At 36.0% G+C, this 14,881-nt stretch overlaps 1 protein-coding gene across 1 annotated transcript in view; it reads left to right on the forward strand.

The window, feature by feature from the left end:
• The first annotated feature begins 698 nt into the window (after positions 1-698).
• Positions 699-14,881, forward strand: part of LOC21405409 (protein SHOOT GRAVITROPISM 6) — an 18,524-nt gene continuing 4,341 nt past the window's right edge. Inside the window, exons 1-41 of the mRNA XM_024167216.1 lie at positions 699-804; positions 926-1,016; positions 1,123-1,177; positions 1,285-1,416; positions 1,785-1,856; positions 2,084-2,174; positions 2,292-2,387; positions 2,711-2,789; positions 2,921-2,984; positions 3,739-3,842; positions 4,129-4,234; positions 4,573-4,662; positions 5,060-5,137; positions 5,286-5,353; positions 5,435-5,534; positions 5,624-5,785; positions 6,184-6,273; positions 6,400-6,465; positions 7,063-7,161; positions 7,265-7,339; positions 7,535-7,594; positions 8,301-8,390; positions 8,703-8,824; positions 9,151-9,280; positions 9,373-9,452; positions 10,029-10,164; positions 10,329-10,410; positions 11,214-11,362; positions 11,466-11,546; positions 11,635-11,735; positions 12,020-12,258; positions 12,389-12,498; positions 12,682-12,810; positions 12,963-13,037; positions 13,116-13,249; positions 13,384-13,456; positions 13,747-13,878; positions 14,088-14,269; positions 14,347-14,469; positions 14,580-14,640; positions 14,737-14,832. Of these exons, the coding sequence (XP_024022984.1) occupies positions 765-804; positions 926-1,016; positions 1,123-1,177; positions 1,285-1,416; positions 1,785-1,856; positions 2,084-2,174; positions 2,292-2,387; positions 2,711-2,789; positions 2,921-2,984; positions 3,739-3,842; positions 4,129-4,234; positions 4,573-4,662; positions 5,060-5,137; positions 5,286-5,353; positions 5,435-5,534; positions 5,624-5,785; positions 6,184-6,273; positions 6,400-6,465; positions 7,063-7,161; positions 7,265-7,339; positions 7,535-7,594; positions 8,301-8,390; positions 8,703-8,824; positions 9,151-9,280; positions 9,373-9,452; positions 10,029-10,164; positions 10,329-10,410; positions 11,214-11,362; positions 11,466-11,546; positions 11,635-11,735; positions 12,020-12,258; positions 12,389-12,498; positions 12,682-12,810; positions 12,963-13,037; positions 13,116-13,249; positions 13,384-13,456; positions 13,747-13,878; positions 14,088-14,269; positions 14,347-14,469; positions 14,580-14,640; positions 14,737-14,832 (4,143 nt within the window). The 5' untranslated portion in view covers positions 699-764. The remainder of the gene's footprint in view (positions 805-925; positions 1,017-1,122; positions 1,178-1,284; positions 1,417-1,784; positions 1,857-2,083; positions 2,175-2,291; positions 2,388-2,710; positions 2,790-2,920; positions 2,985-3,738; positions 3,843-4,128; positions 4,235-4,572; positions 4,663-5,059; positions 5,138-5,285; positions 5,354-5,434; positions 5,535-5,623; positions 5,786-6,183; positions 6,274-6,399; positions 6,466-7,062; positions 7,162-7,264; positions 7,340-7,534; positions 7,595-8,300; positions 8,391-8,702; positions 8,825-9,150; positions 9,281-9,372; positions 9,453-10,028; positions 10,165-10,328; positions 10,411-11,213; positions 11,363-11,465; positions 11,547-11,634; positions 11,736-12,019; positions 12,259-12,388; positions 12,499-12,681; positions 12,811-12,962; positions 13,038-13,115; positions 13,250-13,383; positions 13,457-13,746; positions 13,879-14,087; positions 14,270-14,346; positions 14,470-14,579; positions 14,641-14,736; positions 14,833-14,881) is intronic.

Raw genomic sequence — 14,881 nt, forward strand, 5'->3', positions numbered from 1 at the left:
GAACGACATGTTCTTTTGTTTGATCTCAATGGCGGCGTATTTTTTCTACCTTAAATCATCACGCTGCATTTGGATATTTTCGGTCAAATTATATTTTAAAAGATATCAAGCAGAGGAATGAAGTCTTCATGTCGTTTCTGATTGCATACGACGACATATGTAAACAGGACGTACAGAACGATAAGTTCTGCTGTCCCAGTGATTAATAGTTAATCCTTACACGATAACGGCGTATTTTATTTGAATATCGTTGTAAAATAAACGACTTAAAAGCATTTTAATGAAGTCGGTTCTCTTAAAATAAAAGATCAACGCCATTTATTTTACAATTCAAATTTTATTATTACAGTTTTTTTTAAATTTAAATATAATTTTTTACTGTTTATTATTATGATAATATTTTTTCTTATAAAAATTTAAATTTAAATTTTTAATTGTTTTTTTCTCTCACATCAAGTCGTAACTTCAATTCAAACAAAGACCGCCTTCAATAGACAGTCTGCGCCTTCCTTAACTTGAGTTTTGGGCCCAAATCCAAAAGCAGTCATAGTGGCCCAAGCCCAAGATTGAGAAGAGCTTGATCCTTGTCACACCAGCTTGGCATTTCACGGCCGCGCTGCGGGGCCAACTGTCGTCTTCTTCTTCTTCGTCCTCCTTCATTATTCATATTCTTTTTCCTTTTTCCCTTTTCCCTTTTCTCTTTCCTTTGGCCTTTTTGTACGTAGTTTCTCCTTCGTCGCGTTTCTCGTCTATCTGGTTCTTCCATGGCGTCGTCAAGCTCAGGAATTTCAATTCCCGCTCCAGGTACGGAATCACCTTCCAAATGATGTTGTTGATCATCTCAATCTCAATATCGCTTCCAGTTTTCTTCCACCGCCATTTGATCTCTGAATTGTTCGTTCGTGTTCGAATTCGCTGTTCTCAGAGGCCGTACAGGTTCTGGTTTCTTCTCTTGCCGATGAATCTCCCATGGTCAGAGAGGCCTCCATGGCTTCTCTCGAGGAAATCGCCGCTCTGTACTCTCTCTCTCTATATATATATTTTCATATACATTATAATTACGCATGATTACAGTGAATTCTGAAGTTTTGGAATTAATTAATGGAGTTTTTTCGATTCTAGGAATCCGCTTCTGGTTCTTGACTGTTGCTCGGCGGTTTCACGAGGAGGACGTCGGGTGATTTTCTGGTCTATGGAATTTGGGTTCAGTTTTAGCATAATTTCCCGTTCTTCTCTTGTCGTTGATTGTTTTTTCTTTTTTCCCTCCATTTTTGATTTTTTTAGCGCTTTGGGAACATGGCTGGTGTTTTTCAAGTAATGGCATTTGGAGTTCGGGCGTTGGACAAGAAGGATCTTGATCCTTCTTTCATGGCTAAGCTTGCTAAGATTGCCACGGCCGAGATGATTTCCTCCAAGGTAAAGCCGAAAGGGAATGAATTCTGGATTTGATTATCAGTTGATTGATTTATTTGTACTTGTAGGAGTATTCTTTTTGAAGCTATGTTGGCAGTTCATTACTTTGTTAGCTCTTGTTTGATTTGAATTCTGTGATGGTGTAATTAGAGTCAAAAGTAGTCTATACTTAACTAGTTGCTTGTTGGCATTTGGGTACGTAGACGTTTGGTTCATGGATTCAGAATTATTTTCGGTTTACGTGTGTTTTTTGTGAGAAAAAATACTGTATAATTTGAATCATGATACGAATCCACCAACCAAACGCAGTAATAATGTGTAGTGAAAAATTCATGAAACTGTTCTCGTGATTCATTGAAATGTTATTTTAGGAACTAAGCACTGACTGGCAAAGAGCTGCATCTTGGTTGCTGGTTTCAATAGGCTCACATTTTGCTGACCTAGTAAGTATCCTGCTGACACATGAGTCATGACCTGTATGCTATCGTAAGAGGGGTAATTTCTAAAGTTGCTTACTTTGATCATGTTTTGGGATTTTGGTTTTGAAGGGAATGGCAGATTGACTCAAATAAGTTTTTTGCTTATCCATCAATCTGTTGTCATTTAGTCTTCTATTGAGTGAATAACTTTCTTTGTATTGATTTAGTGACTGTTTATCTTATTTTGGCAGATGATGGAAGAAATATTCCTTCATTTCCCAGGGCCAAGTTCCGGCTTACCTGCTATGGTTCAAACACTTGCGGACTTTGCTTTTGCTGATGGTTAATAATCAAACTTCCTTTATGCTTAGTACTAATTGATTTACATGAAGTTTGGTTAATGCTTTCTGTCTGCTTAGACTAAAATGTTATTGTTGTATCTTTTGTACTGTGTTAAAGCATTGCAGTTCACACCACGAGTGAAGAGTGTACTTTCACGAGTTTTGCCGATACTTGGAAATGTCCGTGACATCCATAGGCCAATTTTTGCTAATGGTGTGTGGTGAACTTTCCTTGACCTTATTGATGAAGCATGATTTTATATGCTGGGCTATTATAATATTTTGTTTCCTTTTCTTGGTGGTTTTCTTGTTATATTTGAATCCCTCTGTTTTGGCATATAATAAAAACTGGAGTCAACAGTCTTTAATCCATTTTGGGGAGGTGTGGCCATATTCATTACATGTTTTCAACCTGTCAGATTATATGGAAAAAAAAAATATAGAGAGGGAATAAGATATTGTACGCATTTCATTTGCTTAGTCCCTTTTCTCTGAGGAGAATTACTTAAAACTTTTTGTACTTCTATTTTCTTTCAGCATTTAAGTGTTGGTGTCAAGCTGTTTTGCAATATAACATGGACTTCCCTTCACACTCGCCTCTTGATGGAGACATCATGTGAGATCAAGAAGTTCTTGGTGTTAATTTTCCACCTTGTTTTTTCCCCGCCTAGTTACTTTATTGAGGCCTTTCTTTGTATATAATCTTAAAGATATCCTGTTTAACTTGTTATCAATTACTTAGTGCAGGTCATTTTTGAATTCCGCATTTGAACTTCTATTGAGAGTTTGGGCATCTTCACGGGACCTAAAGGTTTACGAATATTCTTTCCCTTTCCTTTTGTCAAATTCTCTCTCTCTCTTTCTCGCTCTCTAAGGCTTCGTTTGGAAGCTGTATCCTGACTCAAGATTCTGGGTCACGTGGGAGAATCCACGTTTGGTGGCCCAAAATCTATGGTCTGACCCAGAATCAAAAGAGAGGCTTTTGAGATCACTTGGATCCGGATTCCAAAATCAGGGGGGGCTAAATATATATATGTATGTATGTATATATATATATATATTGTGTTTCTTCCCTTTGTATTATTAGTTATTGTCATTTGAACTGCAACCAAGGAAAGTGTGTTGTTTCCTTTTTCTTTGAAAACTAGCTTGCCGCCACATTCTTTGTTTTTTGTTTTAGTGTTAGCTTTATTTTTTAGTTTTTTTTAATATATATATATATATATTTTAACTGCAACTGCGTACTCAGGAAACTATTTTATTCTTTTCTTCACAAACTAGCATGCAGCACATTTTTTAGTGTTACGTCTTTTCATTGTAAATTGACCTTACCATATTAAACAATGCATGCATCACCTTTTTAGTGTTATGTCTTTTCGTTATAAATTGACCTTACCATTAAACAATATATTTCTGGCTTTAAACTGAGGCAATATTGTGTCAGAAAATTGTGCACTTGCTATTTTAAAAGTTTGTTTGCACCTTTTTTTGTTGTTGTTGAATTTCATAATCATTTCCTGCTTTATATGGTTGTTATTAAGTGATTAACTCTCTCTTCACCGTAGGTTAGAATATCATCTGTTGAAGCACTAGGTCAAATGGTTGGTCTGATCACTAGGACACAATTGAAGGCAGCTTTACCCAGACTTGTTCCTACAATATTGGAATTGTAAGGATTTCTAATTCAATGCCTCCATATATTCATGATGTCGTACTGTTAGTGTGTCTCTTTCTATTAAAACATGACTATATTGTTTTTGTTGTAGTTGGTTCCGTTAGTGCATGTTCTTATTTCTTCTTTGTTTTTTGTTGATGCTTGTATTCTCACATTTTGAGAATACAAGTATCAACAAAACAAGTATTCTCACGTTTTGAATAGCGTAGGTACATCCTTTGAACATATGTATGCAGAAAGACAAATAGTTTACGGCATGGTTTTCTTTTTTTGTTTTCAGGTATAAAAAAGACCAAGATATTGCCTTCGTGGCAACATGTAGTCTCCACAACCTGTTAAATGCTACTTTACTGTCAGAAAGTGGTCCTCCTTTACTTGATTTTGAGGTGATGCATTCTGTATTTTGCTTGTTTTGCGAAGCATATAGTTAGTTTCTTGTTTTGAGCTTTTACTTAAGCTATTATCCATTTTCTACTGTTTTTCTTGGAAACAAATATCATTTTCAGTGAAGGGAAAAAGCAAAAAGAGACTTGAAAACAACTTTCATTAAGAAATTCAACGTATTTTTTTTTAAAGGAAATACCTTGGTGCTTCAATGGCAAAGTTCGACGCACTGGGACAAAATTAATGAAGCTCTACTTTTTCTTAATTCTTTTTTGGGATAACTTGCAACTATGAAGCTCAGTGAATTTGTGCATTTTTTCTAATGGTGTGCGCTGTGCAGGAGCTTACAGTTATATCATCGACACTCCTTCCAGTGGTTTGCATCAATATTGACAGCAAAGAGAATTCTAATTATTCAGTTGGGCTGAAGGTGTGATTTATTTATTGCATTTTTTTTTCCTTGTGCAATCTTTGACATGTTCTCTTGCTAGTTGGGTCTCGTTTGCTTCTTGCTTTAACTTGCTTAAATTAAGAAGCTTTTGATATTATTTTGTTTATATGGATTTCCAGCTATTTATTTTCTGGCTTTTGCTCATGTCCAGAATCTTTTTGCTCTTCATATTGTTTTCATCGATTCGACAGTTGGAAATATCCTATGAAGATATATGCCACTCTGTATGGTAGTTTTTTTGTTTGATACCCATGGCTGATTTTGGGAAAAGTTTTCCGTTATGTGTGCCAATATTTATATAGTCACAACAAACTTCTTTGATACTTGGCACTTGCTCGATTTTATTGTTTAGTTTTTGACTTTTGTCATTGTGCAGACATATAATGAAGTTCAGCATTGTTTTCTGACAGTTGGCTTGGTATACCCTGAGGACTTATTCATGTTTCTTCTGAATGTGAGTACTGTGTGATCAAGTATGCCTATGCGAAAGCATTATCTCTCAGAATGCTTGTACTACTCCTTATGGGGCATTGACCTCATTTCTACTCTGACAAACTCAAAATTTGAAAATGTCTTTTTCTTTTTGTATTTCTGCAACTAAGAAATGCCGGTTGAAAGAAGAGCCTTTGACGTTTGGTGCATTATGTGTTTTAAAGCATCTGTTACCCAGGTTCCTTCCTTTTTTGTGACTTTTGAAAATGTTATTATGATTCTCTTACATGGCCTGACTTTCTTCTGATTTCATTTGGAGGTTGTCTGAAGCTTGGCACAATAAAAGGCCTTTACTTGTTGAAGCTGTAAAGTTATTGCTAGATGAGCAAAATTTAGGGGTCCGAAAAGCACTCTCAGAGGTATTGATATTAGCTGATAGTTGTACGGTTGTCCAGTATACTATCATCAGAGAGGAACTCAAACTTGAGATTTTGTTGCTCCGGTGCAGTTGATTGTTGTTATGGCTTCGCATTGTTACTTGGTCGGTCCATCTGGTGAATCGTTTGTAGAATACCTAGTGCGGCATTGTGCTTTAACTGATCAAGATGGAAGTGATCTTCAGAGTTTAAAGGAAGTCTCTACATCAAGCAAAGCCCACAAGAGATTAGAGGTTCCTATTTGAGTTACATATATGAAATTTGTTAATTTGATTGTCAACCTTACATAATTGAGATAAAGATAGTTTAGCCCTTGTTTGTCAAAAGGTTTGGACCACAATTCAAACCTTTTTCGCATCAATGCTTTCTCTCACAAAAAAATTGAATTTCTGTTCAAACTTATGTTTAAACCAAGGAACCAAATGGGACAACAGTTTAGGGATCTAAAATTTGTGGTGATATTCAAGAACCAAAAAGATTTTTAGTTGTAATATTGTTCCCTGAAGACCTTTTATTGAATATATTTCACGGTAAATAAAATTTTAGATGAGATGCCATATATAGCTTACTGTAATTGTTCCACGTATAAATATTATGGTCTATGTATTTAATACAAGATTGTTTTTGTCAGGTGAAAACTGGGGCAATTTGTGTAACAGAGTTGAGAGCAATCTGTGAAAAAGGTCTTCTTCTGCTCACTATTACTATTCCTGAAATGGAGGTATACTAGATTTTTGATTCAACCTCATTTAAAGAGTTTGTTTCATTTTTTTTGTTTTTGTTTTTCAACGTTCTCATAGATGGAAGTCAAATGTAAAGCAAAGTTTGATGATTTCTTGATCTGCAGCATATTCTTTGGCCTTTTCTGTTGAAGATGATTATTCCACGAGTTTATACTGGGGCTGTTGCAACGGTAGGTTTTACTTTTATTTATTTATTTTTTAAGAAGAAACAAATATTGATACTAAAGAGGGCACGAGGTCCTCAAAGGCTCAAACGATACATCAAGGGAAATAAAATACTAATAAAAAACCAGAGCATAACACTAAAACCAAAGAAACAGCCCACTAACAAACCATAACATCCTTCCAGTTTAGAATAATCAAAAGGAGGGAAAATCCTGAAATGCTTATCTATAGAGGCCCTAAATGAAGCTAAATATTTGGCTTTCTCAAAGAGATCCATAATTCTGTCTTCAAAAAATTCTCGCTTTCCTTTTCAACCAGATTATCTACAATAAGGAAATCACAATTCTCTTCCACATGGCCCTAGACATTTTGTTGGATCCATAACCACTCGTCTTCTACTTCCTGTCCCTTTTCTGCTAGAAATTACTTTCTTTCCTTGTGTTTTTACTGGTCCCTCTTCACAAACAGGCTTTTACTATGCATCTTTCATAATCTTATCCTTTTGTGCGGGTGAATATTCTAGTAACTAGACTTCTACTCATTTTTTTAATTATATATGCTTTTATTTGAAAGCAATGCTGTTGTACTTCTCGTGATTACAGGTCTGCAGATGCATTTCAGAGTTGTGCAGGCATCGATCTTTTAATAGTAGTGCCATGCTTAATGAGTGTAAAGCCCGTGCTGATTTACCAAATCCCGAGGTAAAATTTTTGCTGGTGTTAATCATATAAATATATCATTTCATAGTGTCTGAATCGAAAAATGTCCCAACTATTTATTTGGCGTGCTTTATTTTGTAATTAGGAGCTTTTTGCTCGCTTGGTGGTGCTTTTGCATGACCCTCTGGCGAAAGATCAGCTGGCAACTCAGATTCTGACAGTGAGACTTGTCCTTGCTTTGTTTAGTTTACTACTTTTATGCATTCATTAATGGTTGTATTTAGCTAAGGTTTCTCCTAGAAGACCTGTATTATCTTTATAATGAAGTATTACATACTGTTATGTTCTGATCCCCTCCATTGGAATGAATTTTATTTCTCCATGACAATATCTGCTTTACTTGTATTCTGTGCAGGTCCTTTGTTACCTGGCACCACTTTTTCCAAAAAATATCAACTTGTTTTGGCAAGATGAGGTATATTTTCGTCAATATTGAGTTGTAATTAGAAGGATCATGTCTGGATTTATGTTTTGTGATGCATTTGAACCTTTTTGATTGTTGGTGAGTCACCTAATGAAACTTCCAGATAAAAAAGTATTTAATACAAAAAATACTAGAGATATATGCAGCTCAGTTCTAAAGAATATTATACGAGTTTTTGTTGGGGTCTTGGGGAGAGTGGATTCTATGAGTTTTTAGTGTTTATGTGCTTGTCTATGTGTTTGCTGGGTGGCAGTCTTTTTGTGGAGAATTTGTCATCCTTTAAACTTTAATGCCATTATTTTGATTTCTTTATGTAATGTTTTTATTTACTACCAGTGCGCTTGGGTTTTCTGAGTGGCATTTTAGTAAAACAATTATATGGTTAAGCATATCTTTATTGTCAGCAATTGGGCGGCTGGTGCAGCAGGGAAAGTTATAGTTGAGTATCGGTGATGTGGCATCTACCTAATTATAAGGGGATTTTTGCAAACTTAGGAAGCCTGAGGGGTGTCACTGTCATTTATCATCTGTTACACAACCTTTTGTGTATGTAGGAGGTTCTATTATAGTTTTAATCAAGAGACACCATGCGCCCGTCCAATGTTTTCTTTCAGTGCATCTTCTTTCACTCTTTTGTAGTGGTTACATGTAACAAAAGATAATTATCTTATTCCTTGTTTTCTTTGGTAAGCTCTAGATTCCAAAAATGAAGGCGTATATTAGTGACACTGAAGATCTAAAGCAGGATCCTTCGTATCAAGAGACGTGGGATGACATGATAGTAAATGTGGGTATTAGCCTCTATATTAATCTGCTTTTATCTTTTCATCTCCTCCTCAGTAGTCTAATTACGTGGTTAAATATTTTCTAAATGAAGCATCACATTTGACAAAGTTTTCACTTTTCACCAAGTGGTCTTAATGTTTCTAATTTTTTTGTAGCTTTCCTTTTTGGAACCTGGAATGTTGATTGACAGCTTGTCTGTTTAGAGTTTTTCAAGTTGATGCACTAATTCAGATAGGACAAAACGCTGTGTAAAAACTAAGTGCCTCCGGAGCAACAAGAATCATTAATATTCTTTTTTTGATTTTGCGTCCAGTTTCTTGCAGAATCTTTGGATGTGATTCAAGATGCTGTCTGGGTGATATCCCTTGGGAATGCTTTTACCAAACAATATGAGCTTTATACATCTGATGATGAACATTCAGCACTTCTCCACCGGTATGTAATGATCTGAAATCAATGTTTTATATTATACTTGTGGAGATGCATAATTTTTTCACTTTCCACCAGTATTTATCTGTTCACACACACCTCCATTTTGTTCTTCGAAAGGAGGTTTTTTTTTAGAATAAATTGCAAGTTTCTCCTAGGCTTTGAGCCTAGGATCTATCCCTTAAACCTGCTCCGTCCTTGTCAACAAGGCTAGCACCAGTTGGCAAAGGAGATTTTTTGTCATAATGAATAGCCATCTACTACCATTGTTTATCTTCTTAGAAGTTTTGGTTCTTGTTAGCCCGTGTGAATTATAATCTTTTCTCTTGCAGGTGCTTTGGCATGCTACTCCAAAAAGTTAATGACAGGGCTTATGTCTGCAGTAAAATCGATTGGATGTATAAACAAGCTAATATCAGCATTCCTACAAACAGGCTTGGTTTGGCAAAAGCCATGGGATTGGTAGCTAGATGCTGTAGTTTGTTGAATGTGTTTGTGTGTATATATATATGTTTTCATATTGTATCTGTGACATTGTTTTCCGCTGCCTCCAGGTTGCAGCATCCCACTTGGACACTGTCTTGGACAAGCTGAAAGACATTCTGGATAATGTTGGGCAAAGTATCTTCCAGAGGTTTATGCTAGTCCTTTTGGAGATTTCCTTTTCTTTTTGTTCTTTTGCTCCCTCTTTATCCCCACCAGAACAAGAACCTGGCTTGCTTTTCATGTTCTTGGTATTTTTTTTTTTGGCATTGCTAAAAGCTTTGTTAGGCATTCTACGCTGTTTAGATGCTGCTCAAACACTTGTATAGTTTCTGAAGAAATTCTTGCATTCTCAATACGATCTGAAAGAGAAAGTATTATTCTCTAAATTTAAACAAATCATGCCGGAAGATAGAAAGAAGCTCATTGCATCCTCGATTTGCTTTACCCCTCAATCATGGTTTCAGACAGAGAGAGATTTAAGATGCTAGTGTGGAAATTTGATTCAGATAGTTGTATAATTACGTCAAACCTTTTCCAGAACAGGCACTCTTTTTATGTCTTCGTATATTAATATCTTATTCTAAATCATAAGATGAACTTATGGTATTTGGTGAAGTTTACGTGTAGTGCTGGAATTTAAAAGTACTTCTCACGGTTCAGGGTGAAGTTGGATTATATGAGTGTATGTATTTGGTCTAAAAATATGTATGTACGTCTATTGCAGATTCTTGTCCCTTTTCTCTGATAGTTTTAAAAGGGAAGAGTCTGACGATATACATGCTGCTTTGGCTCTCATGTACGGTTATGCTGCTAAATATGCTCCATCAACAGTTATAGAAGGCAGAATAGATGCGCTTGTTGTATGACATCTTGTCCTTTCTTTTTCTTACTGTCTATTGACATATAGATTTAGGAATCAAACTTTTGGTTCAAGATAGAGATATGTTCAGTTGAAGATACTAATAAGATGTCTTGGAGACTAGGGTACAGAATCTGATAACTTGATAATTTATTCCTCTTTTAGGGGACTAATATGGTTTCGCAACTTCTTCATGTGCGTCATCCTACAGCAAAGCAGGCAGTTATCACTGCTATCGATTTGTTAGGTATGTAAAAGCTATTGAGGTAGATTCTTTACTTGAAGTATAACCACATCCAAATGTACTTGAAGTAGATTCTTTACTCTTGTTTGTGTATTTCAGTCTTTGTGTATGAGTTGAATAAGTTCCACTTTATAAACTCACCAAGAATGTACATAAGTCAATGGCGTTAAAAATATTGATGTTGCTAGAAAAGCATCTACTTGAGTATAGAGAAAGTGCAGTCTGTGCCAAGAAAATCGGGGATATTCAAACGAAAACTTAGTTGCTGTATGTTTTACAGAGCCAGTATTGGTTTGAACTATCGTGCCAAAGTCATGAGAAGTATTAGATCTTTCTTTCATGAGAAGTTACAGGAACAAGTGTAGAATGGTTTGGGGAGTTAACATAGATGTTTAAAGGAGTTAAAGGATCCACTCCTCTTGGAGGTGATAGAAGTAGCCCGAGAATTTTTGAAGAGGGATATCAAAAGAAAATAGCAGCCTTCACTGATCAATAGATTGTCTTTAAAATAGCAACTGGGTTACTAAGCCTTATAATTCAGCTTGTATATGATCCTTACAATAAATCTGCAGGCCCTCTTAACAAGTGCCCCTCAGATATTGCCATATTTTTAATGGTTACCTACCATTGGAAAAAAAAAAGTGTACTGTTATTCCATCAACTTCCTTTCTTTTGCATTAAAACTATACTGATAGCGTGCTTGTGCATTTGAACTCATGCTTAACCGGTGAGCTGAGATAACTTTCACGAAATCCTAGTTTCTACTATTTTCATGCATTACAAAAACTACAATCTCAACTGTGCAGGTCGTGCTGTCATTAATGCTGCAGAAAATGGTGCATCTTTTCCATTGAAAAGAAGAGATATAATGCTTGATTACATATTAACTTTGATGGGCCGTGATGATAACAATGAGGGTTTTGCTGATTCTACTCTTGAACTTCTGCATACTCAGGTTTCTTAATTGCTAGCGTCTTTTAGGTTAATTATACATTTTATTGTGAGTTTCTAGTGGAACTATTCTGTACTCTCTCTCATCTTTACACAAAATGTTGCAGGCTCTCGCCTTAAGTGCCTGTACGACATTGGTCTCTGTTGAGCCAAAGTTAACAATTGAAACCAGAAATCATGTACTGAAGGTATATATATTTTTTATTCATCTCATATTTACTGGAGTCTAGTTTATTTCTTTCATCTGCAGCATCTGAATTTTCTGACAAATGACAGGCTACCTTGGGGTTCTTTGCCTTACCAAATGATCCAGCGGATGTCGTGAATCCCCTCATAGACAACCTTGTCATGCTATTATGTGCTATTCTTCTCACAAGGTACTAAAACTGTACAGGTTCATACTTTTATGGTGGAACTTGTCATGCATATCTAATTGTTTCTGCAGTGGGTTCTGATCTATGGAACAATTCGATTTCTGTGCTTACTTGGTTAATTTAGGCTATTTTAACCATTTCTGAAGAAGGTTCTTTCCCTTTTCTTTTGGTATAAAAATGAAAATGATAAGCCTCCTATTCGGTTTTGGTTGATAGTTTCTTGTGATACACGTGTTATTTTAGAAATCGTAAGTACTTGTCTAATTACTATTATTATTCTATTTTAGTGGAGAGGATGGGAGAAGTCGAGCAGAACAGCTATTGCATATTTTGAGACAAATTGATCTATACGTGTCTTCGCCCGTGGATTATCAAAGAAGAAGAGGTTGTCTTGCAGTAAATGAGATGCTTCTCAAGTTTCGAATGGTTTGCATTAGTGGATATTGTGCCTTGGGCTGCCAAGGAAGTTGTACACATAGCAAGCAAATTGATCGCACCCTGCATGGGAACTTTTCCAACTTACCATGTAAAGTTGCCTCCTCGTTTGCTAAGTTGCCATGTAGTTTACTTTAGTTTCTCCCCAACCCGACCAAAACTTATTTTCTGTTTTTGAATTGTTTTACATGGTTTTCTATTCACTTTGTTCAAAATTCCAGCTGCATATGTATTGCCAAGTCGAGGGGCCTTGTGCTTGGGGGACAGGGTAATTATGTATCTTCCACGATGTGCAGACACAAATTCTGATGTTAGAAAAATTTCTGCTCAGGTGACAAAAAGCCAAATCTTCTTTTAGTTGTCTTACATAAAATGCTCGTTATTTTGAATGTATCCCCTTAAATATATTTTGAATGTATCCCCTTAAATAATTCCAAATAGATTTTTTTTTTTCAATCTCTGTCATTTTTCTTATTTCCCCTAAAAATGTCATTAATTTTTTATTTGTGCATAGATTCTCGATCAACTCTTCAGCGTCTCACTTTCACTTCCAAGACCAGCGGCTTCTAGTTTTGGCACAGATATAGAATTGGCCTACAGAGCTTTGTCTTCCTTGGAGGATGTAATAGCTATCTTGAGGAGTGTAAGGACACACACACATATATATATATATATATATATTTTTTTTTTTTTTTTTTTCATTCACTTTCCCCTTTGATATAAAATATATTCATGTTTAAACCCTTGAAAGGTGGTCGTTAATATAGAGCTATTGTTGATCTCCCACATATTCAGGATGCTTCAATAGATCCATCTGAGGTTTTCAACAGAATTGTCTCCTCTGTCTGTATTTTATTGACCAAGGATGAGGTATGTATCTTGTCAGGCAATACAATTTAAAAATTAAAGTAACAACATAACAAAATTTCTCTTCTTGATTACTTGCAGCTTGTAGCTACCCTGCAAGGTTGCTCTGCAGCTATCTGTGATAAAATTAAGCAATCGGCTGAAGGGGCCATTCAGGCTGTGATAGAGTTTGTCACGAAGAGGGGGAATGAGCTGACTGAAACGGATGTGTCAAGGTTTACTCTGAAATGGAATTATGAAGAACTAAAAGTTCATGAGAAAAACAAATTGGATTATATTTTTTTGTATTCTGATAAAATTTAGGTATATTTGGTCCTTAGAAATTCTATTGGTATACATATGCCTACAGGTCAGCCCAGGCTTTGCTGTCTGCAACAATTCATGTAACTGACAAGCATTTACGTTTGGAAACCCTTGGTGCCGTATCCTTTATTTCCCCCCTTAAATTTCCTTTTCTTTGTTCTTTGTTTCTCCTTTTTCCTCGTATTTACATTTGTTAACATATTTGCTACTAAAGTTCTGGCTATTGTCTTCTCGTACTTTCAAGAGTTTGAACTTCCTGTAGCCTGTTTATGTCACTGTTAGTTTCCTTATGGTTGACTTGTTCGAGACAATTCGTGTTTTTTACTTTTCTTTCTTCTTCCCGGGGGGGCGGGGCGGGTTGGGAGTGAGGGATTTGGATCTCTGTTCTTGTTACCTTAACGACCTGAAGATATCTTCTCTAGCCGAAAACACTAGCACAAAAGTTGTCTTCAATGAAGTTTTGGCTCTGGCTGGTAGGGATATAATTATGAAGGATATATCCCGATTGCGGGGTGGCTGGCCAATGCAGGATGCATTTTATGTGAGTTATATTGGCTTTTCAGTTAGAACAGTGCACCATATGCATTGTTATCTTTCGTAATTTCCTCTAACCATGGGGTTTCTGATTTCAGTGCAACTCATTCCAATCGAGCAATACATTGCATCATGCTTAACCACATCAAATGGATTTTTAGAAATGGAACTGAATGCGTAATTTTTTATTTCTTTATATGTTGTGGTGTCTTGTAGGCATTTTCTCAGCATACAGTGCTTTCTTTTGTGTTCCTGGAGCATGTGATCTGCGTTCTTAAGCAGACGCCAGTCCCTAAAGGTGATTCGGAGAAAGCAGAGAATTCTAGCGAATCTGTTGATGGTCAAATAGATAGTAATATCCTGCAAGCTGCTATGATTGCTCTCACTGCCTTTTTCAGGTAATTATGATTAGCTGTTTTGTCATGCTTAAGCTACGGGATATAGTTCTTCTTAGCATGTTTCAACATCATTGCAGAGGAGGTGGTAAAGTGGGAAAGAAAGCTGTTGAACAAAACTATGCTTCCGTTCTTGCTGAACTTACTCTGCAATTAGGAAGCTGTCATATTTTAGCCAGTTCTGGGCAGCAAGACCCATTACGGTAAACGCTTGGAAAATGTTCTTATTGTCTTGATAAGCACATTCTCACAGAATATTTTATCAATAAGTTGATGGATTTTCAATTTTGTTCCTTCTTCTTTGCTTCTGCAGGGCTCTTTTAACTGCATTTCAGGCATTTTGTGACTGTGTCGGAGATCTTGAGATGGGAAAGGTAGTAGATGAACATGCATAATACAATTTCTGTGATAGACTCGTCTCCACATATTCTAGTGAATTGAAGAATATTGATTTTGATTTATTTGTGTAGATTTTGACTAGAGACGGAGAGCAAAATGAAAATGAGAGGTGGATCAATCTTCTTGGGGATTTAGCTGGCTGCATCTCTATAAAGAGACCAAAAGAGGTAATATGATCATCTTCCGAGGCTAATTTTCTTAAATCTGGGGGGGGGG

This window comes from Morus notabilis, unplaced genomic scaffold (assembly GCF_000414095.1).
Source record: "Morus notabilis unplaced genomic scaffold, ASM41409v2 Scaffold124, whole genome shotgun sequence".
Taxonomy (NCBI): Eukaryota; Viridiplantae; Streptophyta; class Magnoliopsida; order Rosales; family Moraceae; genus Morus; species Morus notabilis.